Here is a 17,750-nt window from a genome sequence, read left to right as displayed (position 1 = left end):
CATTCCTGTGGTTGGCAGCAGGGTCTCAAGTGTAGCAAAAGTGGCCATGTACACTACCCAGTTACAGCAGTAAGTATGTTAAATGCAAGATGCAACATGACATCCAGAGTGTATTAACACCTAAACCTGCTTTTACCTGTATTTATTCTCCGCATGGTGGTTTGCTTTCTCCAGACATGTGATTAAATCTGTTGAAAGTTAAAAAAAGAGGGGGGAAAGTATTTGTGAATGTGGATAGCCAGTTAAAGCTGAACTGTAGTTTTCTCAAATTTTCCTCAATAGCCACAATATTTATTCAATGTTTTCTTCTCTCTCTTTAACCGTTGCCAACCTTCCCCTTCTCCCAGATTTGTTAACTTGGATACACATTTTCTTCTGCACAGCAGCAATTATTCCAGAATCTACCCTCAGAGTAACTACTTTAGTAGGAAAGCATTCACATCCTACTACATCCCGAAGCAAATACTTAATAAGGAACGATGGTGGAAAAAATCCCAACATATATTTTTGGAATTTATTTTTGTATAGTGAGGATTTTGTTCAAGACACGAGTCCTAGGTCTGAAGCAAAAATAATTTAGCCAGAGTTTTATGTCTCAATTACCAAGAAAAGGGTTTATCTTTAGAATTTGATCAAAACTTTGTTTGAAGAAGTCTTTGTTTACCTCAGTTAGTGTTTCAACACCTGGAGAAGATGCAAAAGCAACAAAAATGTGAAATGAGCCAATGAGGTCAAAATTAGGATTCCCACTTATATGGTGACCAGTGGCCTCACACACTTAGATGCTTAGAAAGAGATGACAGCCATACCATCCATCCGTTAATTTATCAAATTACTGAAATAACATCCAGATTTTGATTTCAAGAATTACACAGCACACAGGAATACAAAGGGAAACACTAATCATATTACAACCAATAAAATAACAAAAAGTAGCATACTACCTATTCAGTGTACATTAAGAAATGCCATAAAAAGGAGTCAATTTCATAAGGTATCGGGAGTCTTGCTAGAAACAAATAAAAAGCACTCTAAATATGACCATAAATGTTTCGGTAACAAATCTTACCAAATGACTTACAAGCTTCTGAAGGCTTTACATGTCCATGTTCCGATATATAAAGGATAAGATGATACCAAGTTACAAAAGTAACTGGATTTTGCCCCTTGTACTCTAGCTTCTGTTAATTTCTCAACTAAGGCTATTTCCCAAACCTCTGACCACCAGCCCTGCAACATGAACCTGATTTCTATTAGAGGGAAACATAAGTGGGTCAGACACAGCTGGTTAAGGGGCCAAACCCATAAAACCAATTTGAACTAATTATAAAACTTAAATAATTCATCTAGGCCAGGTGCCTTCTAGAACATTTGCTGTTTTAGCCAATACCAGCCAGGGTCAAACTATTATGGGATAAGTGCATTCAGAGGATGCTTCTGCAGGTTTCCACCCCCCCCCCCAAATGTTTCCATCAGGTCAGAACCTGCTGATCACAAGTATAACAAAAAGTTTCCATAAACCTTTAACATCTTTTCTGATTTCTTATAAGGCATCTTATACAATTGTTAGCAATTCTCTGTTCAGTCAAACCGTTTAACCTCTGGTGTATTTTTCAAATCAATTTCTCTTTGGCTTAAGCTCTGTAATATTTGACACTCTTCAGTACAGAACTAGTGCAAAATTCTTTATTTGGTCTGAGCCAAGAAACAGGTAACTTCAGGATCCAAAGTGAATCTAGTAAGGTCAAGTCCCTCACTTTTACAAGAGGAAAACCCCTGAATTGAAGTTTTCTTTTTGTTGTAACATGCTATTAAAGGAATCCTCAACATTTTTTAGTATCAGGATCCCTGAGCATTGGGAAACAGCAGATAGCTCTGTTACCATTCCCTAGAGTAGTTACAGAGGGACTGGGACTGCCTTCAAGTCTATCCTGACTTCTGGCTACCCTATGAATAGGGTTTTCATGGTAAGCGGTATTCAGAGGGGGTTTACCATTGCCTCCCTCTGAGGCTAGTCCTCCCCAGCTGGCTAGGGCCTGCTCAGCTTGCCACAGCTGCACAAGCCAGCCCCTTCCTTGTCCTCAACTGCCAGCTGGGGGGCAACTGGGCTCCTTGGGACTATGCAGCTTGCCCACGGCTGCACAGGTGGCAGGGCACATAACCCTTGAGCCACTCACTGTTGGGGTGATCTTTAGCTGGCCCTTGAAACCCAGGAGACACGAGCGGGGATTTGAACTCACAGACTCTGGACTCTCAGCCAGGCTCTCTTCCCCACTGTGGTATACCAGTTGTACAGAGGGACTACTTACATTCTACTTTTCATGTGGTTTTTCTTACACACACAACATGGATAAAGTCGGTCATACTGGATGTTTTACAAAGCTAGAAACCTAAAGATAGACTTTTTATTTAAATGAAATGGGGGGGGGAATCCCTGCAAGTGTGCCTAAAATACACAAGTTTTGACATCTGACTGCAGTCATTTATGCAGCACTGAAAGCCAATTCCCATGTTTCCCAAAGACACAGAAGTAGCAAGATCAAAGCCGGGATCCTCTTTGTTCACCCTCTTTGCTTTGTCTGGCTTCTTGTTCATGTTCAGAATGCCTGGCATGCCAACTGAAAGAGGGTTCCCTCATTCTTCCAGTGCCATTGAATCTGCCTTTCCTCCCACTTTTATGGCAGAGAAGACAAACAGGCAACCCTGCAAGAGGCTGGGTTGACAAAAGAATAATTCCACTCACTATACACTCATCCCCATCCAATCTGCTTCAAAAGGCACAGATGAATGGGGAGGGAAGGAGGTTGGCTGGCCCAATTCCAAATCATTAGTCCATAATGATTTGTAGAAATAAACTTTACCTGGATGATCACTACTAGCAAAGGACAACAGGAAGCCCCTTCCAGACACATGGGACCCGCTCTCAAAGTAAATTGTTGCTTCATTAGAATCTAAGATGATTTCTTCTGGGACAGGAACATTGCCACAGTAGGGTCCTAAATGCAGAACAAATCAGATTTGAAAAAATGTCGGTGGTCTACATACAATAAAGCATATAAGTAAATTCATCAATGTATGTATTTAATGGAATTTTTGTTTGTGAAGTTACTCAGACAACTACATTCTTGCCATTCTGTGTTCAGTAGAAGAGAAACGCCAGTATTAACTTTTCAGACTGTTTTAGCTTCAAGATGACTGGTGCTCACTAACTTTTGAAGCACAGCATTCTTAAAAGCCAGTAACACATTACAGAAAGAGTCCAACATTCAAAGACAATCGAATATTGCATGTACTCTCAGTAAGATAGCATCACCAGATACAAGTTTTAGCTATAATTACAACACAGGGAAAAACAGGCACATTTTTCTTGAGAAAGTACACTATAAGTAATAAGGGCATACAGAAATAGTAATACTGCTGTAGATAGTATTATTTAAAAAGCTATTCAAATACTTAACTGTTTATTCTCTTTTTTCAAGAAATCATTTCTTTTTCTTTACGATTCCAATCCACCCATCCAAAATTTTGGGAAATAGTCTATTAAAAGTCTACCTGGAGCCAATCCCACTTTTTTACATGAAAGGTTTAATATGCATCAGAATGCAAAGCACCTTTAGAGCCAACCAACCAAATGGTAATTACATTTGAAACTATTTCATTGATTTATTAAAATAAAAACACCTAAAACCAATGCTCTCTATATTACAATCTTCAGAAATACATTGAAAAAGTTTGAGGTATTTTCCATACTACTGTTTTATAAAAATGACAAAACATTACATAAAGAGTGGTGTTTAGCTGTTCAGCGTGCTGCACTACATACATTACCTATTACCATTTGTGGTATGTCATGGGCACTGCATTGTGGGAAAAATAAAATGGCACACATTCCATGGAGTGCAACTCTGCAGGCTTGATGCTCCAGGATTAGCATTGGTGCCAGACCACCCCACCACCTTTAGTGGCCTTGCAGTAATGGCACTGACTAGTGGACAAAGTCCAGACAGGTAGACTGGTCACCACTATTTAAATATCCCCATAATGCAATGCTCACAACAAATGTGCTGTGGGCATTGCACTGTGGGAAAATTTAAATGGTATCACTAAGTCCAGCCATGTGGGCCCGGCACACTTGTCAGCACTCTAAAAAGGGGGCCAGGCATCAGTCGTCAAGCCCTGGAGGACCCCAGCATTTGTCTGTTGTGTGGTGGCATCAAGTCTGATAGCAGGGGTGGCAGACATGCAACACCTTTTGTTTAAATTTTAATGCAATGTCTTGTAGACTCTTATAAGATGGTTACAGATATTTTAAATAGAATAGGAATACATTTTAATGTTTTTACTTATTGATTCTAAAATGTAATACCTCAGCTAATCCAAAATGTCTTCAAAATAATTAACCCAAAAGGCTTGTAACAGAAAATGATAAAAAAGCCACAAAAATCAATAAACAGTTAAAATATCACAATTTTGCAATGAATTAATAATAAAGCAAAATGTTGAATGGAATATTTCCTTGTAAAACAAAGGGAAGATTACAAATTAACAGCCGCTGTTAGTACTTCCCTGGCAGATCTTAACACGCCGTGGTGGTGAAGCATTACCACAGCATTAGTCAGATATAATTTGATTTATTTATATAACTTTTCAGCATTTCACTTATAAGGCAGCTTAGAATAGTAAAAGCCAAAACAATCAAGCAACATAAAAATCCTTCTTGTCCAGAAGGGGCTGCAAGCTAGTGCATCAAGAGAAGCTAGCAAAATACACTCCTGGCCACAGTTACCACCTGAGCATCAAGGAACCTCAGCCTAAAGAGAGGACAGTCACAAACTCTGGACTGGCTAACATGAACAACTCTGCTTATCTAGACTTCACATGCTTAATCCTCATCCAACTCCCTGCTGACTCTCAACAGTTAAGATACTTGGTTAAGAAGCCCTCTAGGGGAAAATGTAATTGGGGAACAATGGGATGCATTGGGCTCTTGACACAGTTGCCCCTGAGTGCCCTCTCTAGCATTGTGGAGCTCATTTTGCACCTTGGTACACCAGTGAACTAAGGGCAATGAAATAGGCTAGATGGCTGCTAGAGTGCAACTGGCTAAAGATGTGCTGAGATGCTGATTGGCACAACAAAAACAACATACCTGTGCCTACTGTGTGGTGGTGAGGGTGGCAAAGAAGGACCACTTCTCTGCCTCCCTCACATCCTCAAGTAGCCATCCAGTGGAACTTTTTCGTATTGTCTGGGGTCTGCTAACATCAACTCCTGTAAATGGGAGTTTTAAACCCTTAGGAAGCCCATTATGAATTGTTTGCAAGGCACTTTGAGGGTAAAGTTGCCCACCCCGTAGCAATCTTGATGCACCATCAACATTTACTATGGTCCCCAGTGCAACATCTGCTGCAGCTTCTTGGGATCAGTTGCAGTTGATACAGCTTGATGATGTGGACAAGGTGCTTACAACAAAACAGCCAGCAACATGTTCTCTCAACCCGTGCCCTTCTTGGCTTATTAAAGCTTGTCGAGGGGGTTTGACTGAGTAGATTCAGGGTGTGGTCAATGCATCTTTGCAAAATGGAGTGATCCAGTCGCCCTGAAAGAGTAATGATCCAACCACTCCTGAAAAAGCCTACCTTGGACCCATTGGTTTGTGATAACTACTGATTGTGATAAATACCCCCTTTTTAGGGAAGATTATAGAAAGGGTTGTGGTGCAGCAATTGCAAGTACTCTTGGATGAAAGAGATTATCTTGACTCATTCCAATTTGGGCTCAGGCCTGGTTATGGGACTGAATTGGCCTCGATCGCTCTGATGGATATCTTTATCAGGAGGAGGACAACGGCAGAGAGAGGGAAGTGTGACCCTGTTATTCTTACTTGATCTCTCAGCAGCTGTTGATACCATTGACCATGGTATCTTTCTGAGCCAATTTGGTGAAATGGGTATCAGAGGCACTGTTTTATAGTAGTTCTTATCCCATCTCTGGAGTTGGTTTCAGAGAATAGCATTGGGCGATTGTCTTTCAGCTTCCTGGCAGTTGTACTGTGGTATGCCGCAGTGTACCATCTTGTCTCCAATGGTGTTTAACATCTATATGAAGCCTTTGGGGGTAGTAATCAGGAGATTTGGGGTGAAGTGTCAGCAGTACGCTGATACTCAGCTCTATGTCTCTGTACCATCTGAATTAGGAGAGGCCATGCAAGCCCTGGACCAATGCCTGAACTTGGTGGTGGGCTGGATGAGGGCCATTAAAGTGACTGAATCCTAGCAAGATGGAAGCACTGTGGGTAGGTGGTTCCCGAGTCTGGATAACTGGTCAAGTGCCTGCTTTGGATGGGGGTCAGACTTCCTCTGAAAGAGCAGGTTCATAGTCTGAGGGTGCTCCTGGATCCATCTCTGTCGCTAAAGGCCTAGGTAACCTCAGGGGTAAGGAGTGCCTTTCACCAGCTTCAGCTGGTAAGACAGCTGTGACCATTTCTGGACCAGGATAGCCTGACCACTGCTGTCCATACACTGGTAACAGTAATCCTCTCTAAGTGGCGCTGCCCTTGAGGTTAGTCCAGAAGCTTCAGTTGGTGCAAAATGCAGTGGTGCTATTGCTCACTGGGGCAAGGTATTGCCAACACCATGCTGCTGAAAGAATTGTACTGCCTGCCCATTAGCTTCCAGGCCACATTCAAGGCGCTGGTTTTGGTGTACAAAGCCCTGTAAACCTGGGACCAAGATACTTGAAAGACCATCTTATCCCTTATATACCTAGTTGATCACTGTGCTCTGCAGGCGAGGGCTTCTTACAGATACCATCTTACCAGGAGGTCCATTCCACACAACATACAAAGTGGACATTTAGTGTTGTGGCATTTCCTCCCATTAAATATTAGACAGGCGCCATCTCTATCACCTTTTCCACACCTACTGAAGACCTTCCTCTTTCAACAAGTCTTTTAAGTAGAGACCTTGTCCCAGTTTTCATCTGTTTTAGGATTGCTTTTTAAGATGTTTTTAAAGGTTTTTTTTAAAAAAGGTGTTTTAGTTTTAAATTTTTTGTAAGGTATTTTGGTTTTAGATGTTTAAGACATTTTTAGTGTTTTGTTCTTTGTTTGCCACCCTAGGATCCTTCTGGGAGGAAGGGCAGGATACAAGTTTAATAAATAATAGTAATTCCAAATGTAGCTATAGGGAAGAGAAGAAATTTTTCTAGCAAAGGAAAGATGAATCATGTGTTAATACTTAGATATGTCATGCTACATCCCACATGAGCTGGACAAATACATTAAAAACACACAAATGCATTAAAAAAGTAGATGGAAAGAACATTACTGTTTTATATTTTGAAGATAATTACACTGAGCCTTCCCACTCCCTTCCACATTTTCAAACAAGACTTGCCTCCACACATCCCCACCCCCGACACATTTCGGCTGTCTCTTTCTTATGTTTCTCAATGACCCATCTATTGCTCAGAAGTAATTAAGACTGCTGACTCAATCAATGGCTGACTAGTCTGGAGCTAGGAGTCTTTCAAAGATGCACACCTACCCCAGATGACTATAAAACCTGCACAAAGAGCCTAGGCAGTTGAGAGACAGGTCAACGGAATGTTTCAAAGCTTTTTTTAAAAAAACGATTTGTGAATGAGCGGCAAGACTCTGAGGAGTAGAAGACAACAGGTCGGATGGTGCAGGAATATTGCTCCGTACTTTACAGTAGGGGTAGACATCAGGCCTGTAGCATCTATTTTTGTTTTTAAATGAACCCCAAGATACACCAACCAGAGCCAGATGCAAAAGGCTTAAAACTAAAGAACCTCTCTGCCCCTCCCCAGCTCAAAGAATATGAAGCTCTGGTTAAGCAGCTTCTGAATGACTATACATCTGTTATATACTTTGCCTGCAAAAAGCCTTAGGTCCAATATATCCAGTTAAAAAGATCTGAGGTAAAAGGTCTTGAGATCACAAAGAATGACTATTAGTCAGAGTACACTGTAATTAACTAGATGGACTAATGGACTGCTTTCATATGAAGGCAGCTTTATATGTTCTTAATGAAGTAAGTTGCATTAGCTTAGCTTCATTGCTGAGAGAAGAAGCACATACAGGGCAAGGCATGGATATTTTTGTAATACTGATTACTGTCATATCAAAGCATGTTAGAAAGCCAGCTGTGGCCCTCATTTTCAATGCCTTAACAGTGGAATTTTGCTGGTTAGCTGATGCACAGGGCAATATTATATATTACGGTTTATTTATATACTGCTTTTTGGCCAAAAGGCTCCGAAAGCAGTGAACAATGTATTAATACACAGAAAGAAGTACAATAAATATAGTAAGTCAGTCATCAAAAGACGTGAAGGTCCCACCTACACAGCAAACCAGACAAAATATGATGTTGATTAACTAACCTAGGACTGTCTCACCCATCCCAGCCACTGCCTTTCACACCCACCTTCAGCTCTATAGTCACTATCCCTCTCATACATCAGGGCAAACAAGTAGACCTTCTCTCAATACCTACGTCCTCACAAGCACGACTAATGGGGACGCGAGATAGGGCCTTTTCGGTGGCTTCTCCAAGGCTTTGGAACTCCCTTCCTAGGGAAGCAAGAATGGCCCCCTCCTTGCAGTCCTTCCGTCGGCAAGCAAAGACTTTTTTATTTCAACAAGCCTTTGGAACTGAAAGCTGTTAAGGACAGGATTTGAAGGGTGCTGCGTTGCTGTTGCCTAACTGTATTATTTTAAACTGAGTTTGAATTATTTTAACTGTATGTATGAATGGTTTTAATACTATAAATTGTTTGATTTGATTTTAATCTAGACTTTTGTATGTTTTTAATTATATGTGTGCTTTTATCTGGAAGCCACTGTGAGTTCCAGTTTTGGAAAAAGGGTGGAGTAAAAATAATGATAATAAATAAATTTTGTTTTTTTTAAAAAAGTAAGAAACTGACAGAGACTATTGGTATTATGTATTTTTAATACATATGAATTTGTTTTAATTGGCCCTGAGGCCTTCTGACTAAAGGTCAGATACAAACAAAATAAAGAAGTAAACAAAATGTAAAGGCAACATTATATATTCTAGCTGGATGGGGTGGAAAATTAGGGTCTCTGCCTTGGGTGTTTATTTATAGGATATAAAAATCCTATTTTTAGTTGTTTTTATTGTTTGGTTGTAAATCACCTTGAGACTTATGTGAAAGGTGATCCATAAATAACCTTACAAAAGGAGTGCCTAATCTGTGGCCCTCCAAATGTGGTTGGATTACAAATCCCAACATCCCTGGTCACTGGCCATGCTGGCTGTGGCTGATAGGAGCTACAGTACTACAACATCTGGATGGCTACAGATTAAACACCCTCACATTACAACTTTCTAAGAGTGCCATAATACCACAGTGGACCAGGCTAACATGAGGATATTACCTGAAGCGAAGAGGTGGGAAAATCTTTTTCCCGTCATTTCTCATCCATGGTCAAGAACAAATCTTAAGCAGGCCTGGTTTAGGGGTTATCTTTCTTAAATTTCTAATTAACTATGAGCTGAGAAAAGTAAGTCTTAATAAGTTCAGTCTTACCAGTGCCTTGTTACATACCATGCACTGTTAAAGAACTGTAGATGCTAAGATAGTTAGATTCACATTTCTGGGATTCAATATCCAAGTCTCCAATTTTCAAGATCAGATGTTTCCCCTGAGGCACCTGAATTCTCCTTTCACAGATAGTGTAGTTGGGGTAGGTCCCAGGATAGTTCTTGGATGCCAGTGTTCCACTGTCTTGATAGATAATCATAGGTCCACATCCATCTCCTGTTTGAAGTAGGGAGGATTGAGAGAGGAAAGGGGGTGATTAAGAAACCTTCATCACAGCTGTCAGCAATACGCACATGTCTACTTCACCTCACTTTCCACCCTGTCTTTCAAAATCTAACTCCCCCTTATTTAATTATTTGTACATTTCTTTTTAAAGCAGGCTCCCAATAATCTCTTGTGAACAGGTCAGATTAAACAGATACATGACCCCCCCAATTCAGGAATTACGAAAGAAGCCTGACTCAAACTTCCTGTTTACCATGGAAACCCACCCTGTACTAAGGTGCTTTAGCAATTCCTGTTTGGCTTTTGCTGACAGACATTACAGTAAGGCAGAATCAGGAATACAGACTCCTCTTGCTTGTATAGATGGTTAAATTACCTTTGGGTGAGCTCTTTCACCCCAGGGTAACTTGGTCATCTGTATCATCATGCTAAAGAGTAAGGAAAGTTTACCTCACCTTGCTAAAGGGTCAGATGCAGGTGAGTGGCAGCAGGTATGGTAAAATTCTTATTTGTACAAAATCACCACTCTCAGTCGAAGACAAGAGAACGCTGGGATATCCACACACACACTTTATAAGGCATTACCCTTCTCGTGGAGAAAAGTATGGAATTTTGAACTCTTCCCCCTCACACAGATACTACATTTAATGTGAGCAGGGGTGGGGAGCACAAGGCCCAGGAACCAAATTCAGCCCTCTCCAGGCCTCTCTATCCAGCCCTTGAAACTCTGCCCAGGTCACACCTCCTCTCCAGACCATAACTATTTCTCCACCCACTTTTTGCCTCTGGTCCCGCCCACAACTGGCATGCGGACCTGATGAGGTTGCCCACAAGGAAATACAGCTCATGGGTTGAGAGAGATTCTCCCCTGCCCGCCACATTAGAGAAAGAAAAGAGAATCACCTAAAACTTTACATTACCTTATTAAATACCGTTCTAGTTTATACAGAGGCACAATTTGGCTCAAGACCTACACAGCGCTTACATTTTAATCCATGGGATTTTTGCCGGGGGGGGGGCAGTTTGGGAGGAAATGATCCTAACAGCAATGAATAACCTAAACAGGGAGCCTCTTCCCTCCACCTACATGTAGCCATGGGATTCTTTATTGGCAGATGTTGCCTTTTGTGTCCAGCAACAGGATGATGGTGAATTGTCATACTGCCTGCGTGGTCCCCTGACATTTTTGAACAGCACATGTGAAAAGGCAATTCCATGCAGAAGCAACAACATTATTTTTGGAGGAGGAGAACGATATTTGTTGAGCGTCTTCTCCCCCTCCCCCATCATCCCTTTTCAAATATACAACTTAAGTTAAAAGGCCATCAGTCTCATACATCTGGAAGTTACTTCCTTGAAACCACAGGAGCAGACATAGCTCCTACACATGCAACCCTGCATGTATCTAACCAGAAGTAGGTCCCATTGAGTTCAATAAGGCTTACTCCCAGCTAAGCATGCCTTAGGCTGCAAACCTATACATACTTAGGAGTAAAAATATTCCCAGTACATATGCACAAGACTTTTTTCTCCAGATTGCCTCTTTCTCTCTATCAATCATTCCTAAGGCTCCAGAACAATCTACTCCGTACCATAAAAGAACAAAGCACAGGATACTCTGAAAGAAGTTCAGCGTTAAAAGCAGGTGAACACTGTGTTTTTAAGCAGGAAGATGGAATCAGGATCTGCCACTATCTCATAGGTTTTGCTCATGTATTCAAGGAACATTTGAACACCTGCACTGAAGAGGTCTTTCAGTTTTGTAGGCTAGTCTCTATGTGAAAGTATAAATTCGAGAACAGTCTTCCCCAACCAGGTGCCCTCACTTCTGACCATTGGCCATGCTGGCTGAGGCTGATGGGAGTAGTATTTATTTATCAACATTTGTAGACCACTAGCTCAAAAAAAATCTCCAGGAATTGTACAAGTCCAATTATATATATAAAACATGACTAAAACATACAAATCCAGTTCAAAAACAAATATATGTAAAAACATCATTAAAAACAAATATTAAATACATTTGTTTTACAACAAATGTATCTAAACAATGTGTCTGCTTAGGATTGCTGAAACAGGAAAGTTTTCAGCAGCATTCTAAAACAGTATAGCTAAGGTATCTGCCTAATATCAATAGGCAGGTAGTTCCAAGAGCACTAAAGGCCTTGCGAATGCCCTACAAAAACTGTGCAACACTTGTAAAAGTGCAAGCTGTAGTCTACTTGAAAAGACCTGGAGGATATCAGAAAGCTATTCTAGACATGAATACCTGAGCACATAAAACCAGGAGAATATACTGTAACTGCTGCAGTGATTCCTGTTCAAAAGTATATCTGTGATAACCTAGTTTGGAAACACCATGTGGTCCAATTCATCCCAAAGCCTCTTTTCTCCAAGCAGAGGAGGGCTTTAGGAAGATTCCAGGGTGGATGTGAAGGGAATGCATGTCTAGAATCCCCTCTCCTGTCCCCATAGGTTTCTGTTTACATTGCCCAATATGGACAGATTATGGGTGAGCTTTGTTTGGGCCAGCGCACATAAGTCTTTCTGTTTTGACAATATCAGATAGCTAAATATTTATTGTTAGGGAAACAAGATGCTTTGGGGTGTGGAAAGTTGAAAAGTTTGTCCTGGAACAAGTCAAGAATGTTTCAATACTCAAGAATTTTCAGGGGGGAAACCTGAATTCATCATGAGAAAAAAATTCGCGAACTTCTATTAAAATGCACCATGAATTAAAAGATGAAACTTCATCTTTATTTCTCTACTCAACTTCTTGATAGCTCTTTAAAACCCTTTAAGACAGGATTGGTTTTAGTAGCTGTAAATTGACCAAGGAATCACAATCCAGGAGACGTGTCCTCCCTTCCCTCCTTTCATCAATTTCCTCTAAAGCCAACAGGGCTGTGGAGTCGGAGTCATGGAGTCAGAAGCAATTTCGGGTGGCGTCAGAGTCGGTAGAAATGTACCGACTCCGACTTCAAAATAAAAACTTATAATATTATAACAAGAAATTGCCCGCAAACTTGGTGTTTCTCTGGAAAGACATAGTATTAGAAAAATAGTGACTGAAGAAGCCCTTAACCAAAAGGAAGAACTTAAAAAAACTCTCAAGGGACGATTTGTATTTCTTAAAATGGATGCCTGCACATGCCACAGAGTGAACTATTTTGCCATCAATGTCCCATTTGTTTGTGACAAGAATGAAATATTAACCAAGACACTGGCAGTAAAAGACACAGAACCTCATCGCTCCAGCGAGTTTCTCCAGGTCTTAGTGGACAAGGTTCTGCAAGATTATGAACTTAAAAAAGAACAAGTTCTTTGAACTGTAATTGACAATGCTTCAAACATGCTAAGTACAATTAAACTAATGAATGCAGATAATGAAGGTGACCAACAGTTAGAAGAACACTTCAGAGATATAGGAATGTTTGACATTGAAGAGCACGCTCCTGCAACTGAGGAACTGAGGAACAAACTGAAGTTGCTACAGAACAACAAAATTTGTTATTACTAGTTAATATACATTTGCCATTTATGAAGGAGTCAGAGTCAGACAGTAGAAAAATAGAGGAGTCAGAGTCAAAGGTTTGGTGTACCGACTCCACAGCCCTGAGAGCTACACTGTGTTTGGGATTTTTACAAACAAAATCCAAGGAGATTGCAGCTTCTGGGAATGGAAGGGATGGAAATTACCCTCTTGGTTTTCTTTCTCACGTTCTCTTCTAGTCGAAGGCTCTACTCTAGCTGGTTGTGGACTATTTTAACAGTGGTCCTGGCAGATTCTCAAGGGAGTACACAGAAAAGCAAAGGGGAGTCTTAACTTCCATCTGTTAGCCACATAACATTTCCCCACCATCACAGTTTTCTTGAAGTCTCCCATCACATATGCTATTGCTAGCCTCATCCCATTTAACCTGGTATAACATACTGGGAACAAAATATGGAACTTATTAATAAAATACACAGGCTTTTATTTCAGGAAAGCTGAACTCCTGATGTACAAAGTATTTTTTTTTGCAAAATACTACTCTAGTAGTTCTCAAACTATATTCTAGGAGTTCTGGAGCTCCCTTGAAAGTGGATCTGGGTTCTCTCTTCAAAAGATGGGTAAAAGTGGACAAGCGTCTCTAAAAGAGTTTGCCCCCTGCTTCTTGCTGTAAACTGCAGGAGAGCAGCGAGTGTGCACTCTGTTCACTCAGGACAACTATGAGGCCCAGAGGCCAGGCCAGTGTTCTTCATGAACAGGCAGTGTTCCTTAAAGCATTTTTTAAAAATGCCATATCCCTTTTTTTTGGAAATGGGTGAATCTGCACAAAGTGGCAAACAAAGTGAACCAATTACAATAGCCAACAACAGTACAAAAAACCATTTAAAGCTTTAAAAAATCCTTAGAACCTACGATTCAACAAATTTCTCAGTAAACTACTCAATGAGAAAACCTTTTCTTGAAAGCAGTAAATCTGAAAATTTGAAAACCACTGACCTACTGCGTTGATGGAAAATGAGTCAGGGGGCATGTGTAGTTGTGCAGTTCCACAGGACTGAACGGGACTGCCATTAGGAGCCCATTGGAAATCTCCATAATATTTTAACAAGTTTAACCACTGATGTATACAAGCCCCTGCTTAAAAAGCCATGTTTCACAATCTAATCATTAGTAAATGGTAGTATCAGAGAACTTTCCTTTTTTAAAAAAAGAACAGTTTCACAATCCACCATGCAATGACCTTAATTCAAGCTTTGTTGTCCGATTCAAGGAGAGAAAAGGGGAAGGGGGAAACAAAGGTCACCAGCATAGTGACTACACATCAAAGGCCGTAATCCTATGCACACCAACTTGAGAGTAACCCCCACTGAATTCAGTGGGACTCATTTCTGAGCAAAAATGCCTAGGACTGGGCTGCCCAACACATACATCATGATATCAGAATATTTGGGAAGGGAGCTGTCTTCCCTATTCCAACAGCGATAGTCACAAATGCTGCTGTGCAGGCTCAGTCCTTAGTCCATTACACACAATAAAATCCTTGGCCCTATGAGAACTCCTCTTCCACTCTGGTACGCACTAGCATGGACAAGCTTAATGTGAAATCCAGGCAATTACAAAGATGAAGGACTAGAACTTCTCTATCCAGCAACGGAAGGGAGTGGGAAGTGTGTTCAGTCACCAGCACCAGCTGTATATGTGGTTGTCTGCACTGCATATTGTTTGTCCACGCCCAGAGAAAACCAGGGCTGCCCCGGGAAGAAAGAAACCGACCCCCAGATGTAAGTCAAAGTTCGAACGCAATTGCAGTCAGGGCTGTAAAACAGGTTTTTGCATGTGAATCCTGAGAAAACTCCCTCATTCAGCAGAATTACAAGTTTGACATCAGTCGTGAGTGTTTCATGTTCTTTGCTAACCTTTTTGATGTATGTCAAGCATCTATTCTTGTTATGTGCCTTCAAGTCGATTACGATTTATGGCGACCTTATGAATCAGCAAACTCCAATAGCATTTGTTATAAACCACCCAGTTCAGATCTTGTAAGTTCAGGTCTGTGGCTTCCTTTATGGAATCAATCCATCTCTTGTTTGGCCTTTCTCTTTTTCTACCCCCTTCTGTTTTTTCCAGCATCATTGTCTTTTCTAGTGAATCATGTCTTCTCATTATGTGTCCAAAGTATAACCTCATTTCATTATTTAGCTTCTAGTGATAATTCTATAGATGGCATTAAAATATTTCCACAATGCCTCAGATCTAACCCAAATTTGTTGATCTTGATCATTTATAGCCAGCCAGATCCACCAAACTAACTAGAGCAGCTCTACCTAGGATTGGTAGAATGGCAGAAGAACTTGTAAAAAAAACCCAACACTCACTTTTTTGTTCAAAAAGCAATGGATGAAGACAACAAACAGAAGACAGAATTACAGAGTGGCTCACTGCTGTACTAAGCCCCCTGGACTGACCTTATAATGGACTCGACAATACAACATGCATGCAGACAGGCAGATTCTGTGAGCTAAACCACATGGAGAAAAGGATGTTCATGCAACATGCAAACACAGACATGCAGTGTGGTCTACTACAGGATCCTTCCTTGCAGACACTGAATTTTCTATATATGGAATTAATTGCCACTCTTTTCACAATATTTTTCCAAAATATGTGTCACAGATTGCAATGGGACTTCAATAATTTACAGTGAATGATGTATCTTTTGGAAATATGCCATAGTATAGAATATTACTTTTTCATTGAAGGATCATATGGCCCCCAGGTGTGTCTATGTGTCTTAAGTGAAATCCTACCAAGCAACATTTTGCACACATGGGATGCAATCAACAAGACCATTTAATGCTAAAGTTTGTTACTTTTACAGGTATGGACCTTGATTAAGTAAATAATTTTAACTTGGAGATATGGTATACCACTGGTATACCAGCAGCACTCCCATATGTGGTGCAGCAATTGCAAGTACTCTTGGATGAAACAGATTATCTTGACCCATCCCAGACTGGGTTCAGGCCTAGTTATGGGACTGAATCGGTCTTGGTTGCCCGGATGGATGACCTTTATCGGGAGAAGGACAGGGGGAGTGAGACCCTGTTATTCTTACTTGATCTCTCAGCGGCTTTTGATACCATTTGATACAATTGACCATAATAATAATAAATAATAATAAAATTTAATTTATGTGTCGCCTATCTGGCCGATGGCCACTCTAGGCGGCGTACATGTAAACAGTTAAAACACAATGCGATAAAATACATTAATACAATATATAAACAATACAGCAGCAACAACAATACTAGTGCAGGGTAAGAGGCATTTCAGTCATAGAAGTTAACCCTCCCCGGAAATCCCAAAGGCCTGTTGAAAGAGCCAGGTCTTTAAGGCTTTACAAAATACATTTAGGGAAGAGGCGTGCCGTAGATCTTGTGGGAGGGAGTTCCAGAGGGTGGGGGCCGCCACTGAGAATGCCCTCTCTCTAGTTCCCGCCAAACTAGCTGTTTTTGTCGGCGGGATTGAGAGAAGGCCCTGTGTGGCTGATTTTGTCAGGCGGCATAACTGGTGGCGTTGAAGGCGCTCCGTAAGATAAACTGGGCCGAGACCGTATAGGGATTTAAAGGTTAATACCAACACCCTGAATTGGGCCCGGAAGACAAACTGGAAGCCAGTGTAGATCAAACAACACTGGTGTGATGTGATCCCGGCGGCGACTATTCGTAAGTAGTCGAGCCGCCGCGTTTTGTATAAGTTGTAGTTTCCGGACCGTTTTCAAGGGTAACCCCACGTAGAGCGCATTACAGTAATCCAATCGAGAGGTGATCAGGGCGTGTACTACCAGTGGGAGCTGATGAACAGGAAGGTAGGGTTGCAGCCTTCGTATGAGGTGTAGTCGATACCAGGCTGCCCTGCTCACTGCTGAAATCTGAGCCTCCATGGACAGTCTGGAATCAAGCACAACCCCAAGGCTGCGGACCTGGTCCTTCAGGGGTAGACTCACCCCATTGAACTTCAGGTCAACATCTCCCAACCTTCTCTTGTTCCCCACGAGTAGCACCTCGGTCTTATCGGGGTTCAACTTCAGCTTGTTCCTTCCCATCCATCCACTCACGGATTCCAGGCACTTGGATAAGGTCTCCACAGCCAACTCTGGTGAAGATTTAAACGAGAGATAGAGCTGAGTGTCATCTGCATATTGGTGACACTGCAGCCCAAATCTCCTAATGATTGTCCCCAGCGGCTTCATATAAATGTTAAATAGCATGGGAGAGAGGATAGAGCCCTGTGGCACACCACAATTGAGAGGCCAAGGATCTGAAACTTCCTCCCCCAATGCTACCTGTTGGTACCTATCGGAGAGAAAGGAACGGAACCACTGTAATACAGTGCCTCCAATTCCCAATCCCTCCAGGCGATGTAAAAGGATACT

General features: G+C 41.3%; 1 protein-coding gene across 5 annotated transcripts in view; it reads right to left on the bottom strand.

The window, feature by feature from the left end:
• Nucleotides 1–17,750, bottom strand: part of LOC133383280 (transcription cofactor vestigial-like protein 2) — a 130,375-nt gene that overhangs the window by 19,004 nt on the left and 93,621 nt on the right. For 4 of the 5 annotated variants that reach the window (XM_061623687.1, XM_061623686.1, XM_061623688.1 and 1 more), the window contains 3 exons: nucleotides 9,601–9,813; nucleotides 2,862–2,996; nucleotides 137–188 (listed from right to left, as the gene is read on the bottom strand). In XM_061623687.1, the coding sequence (XP_061479671.1) occupies nucleotides 137–188; nucleotides 2,862–2,996; nucleotides 9,601–9,813 (400 nt within the window). The remainder of the gene's footprint in view (nucleotides 1–136; nucleotides 189–2,861; nucleotides 2,997–9,600; nucleotides 9,814–17,750) is intronic. The other variant, XM_061623690.1, reaches the window with a different exon arrangement.

This window comes from Rhineura floridana, chromosome 4, assembly GCF_030035675.1.
Source record: "Rhineura floridana isolate rRhiFlo1 chromosome 4, rRhiFlo1.hap2, whole genome shotgun sequence".
Taxonomy (NCBI): Eukaryota; Metazoa; Chordata; class Lepidosauria; order Squamata; family Rhineuridae; genus Rhineura; species Rhineura floridana.
Note: the sequence above shows the minus strand (reverse complement) of the source record. Positions and strands in the feature narration are given on the sequence as shown.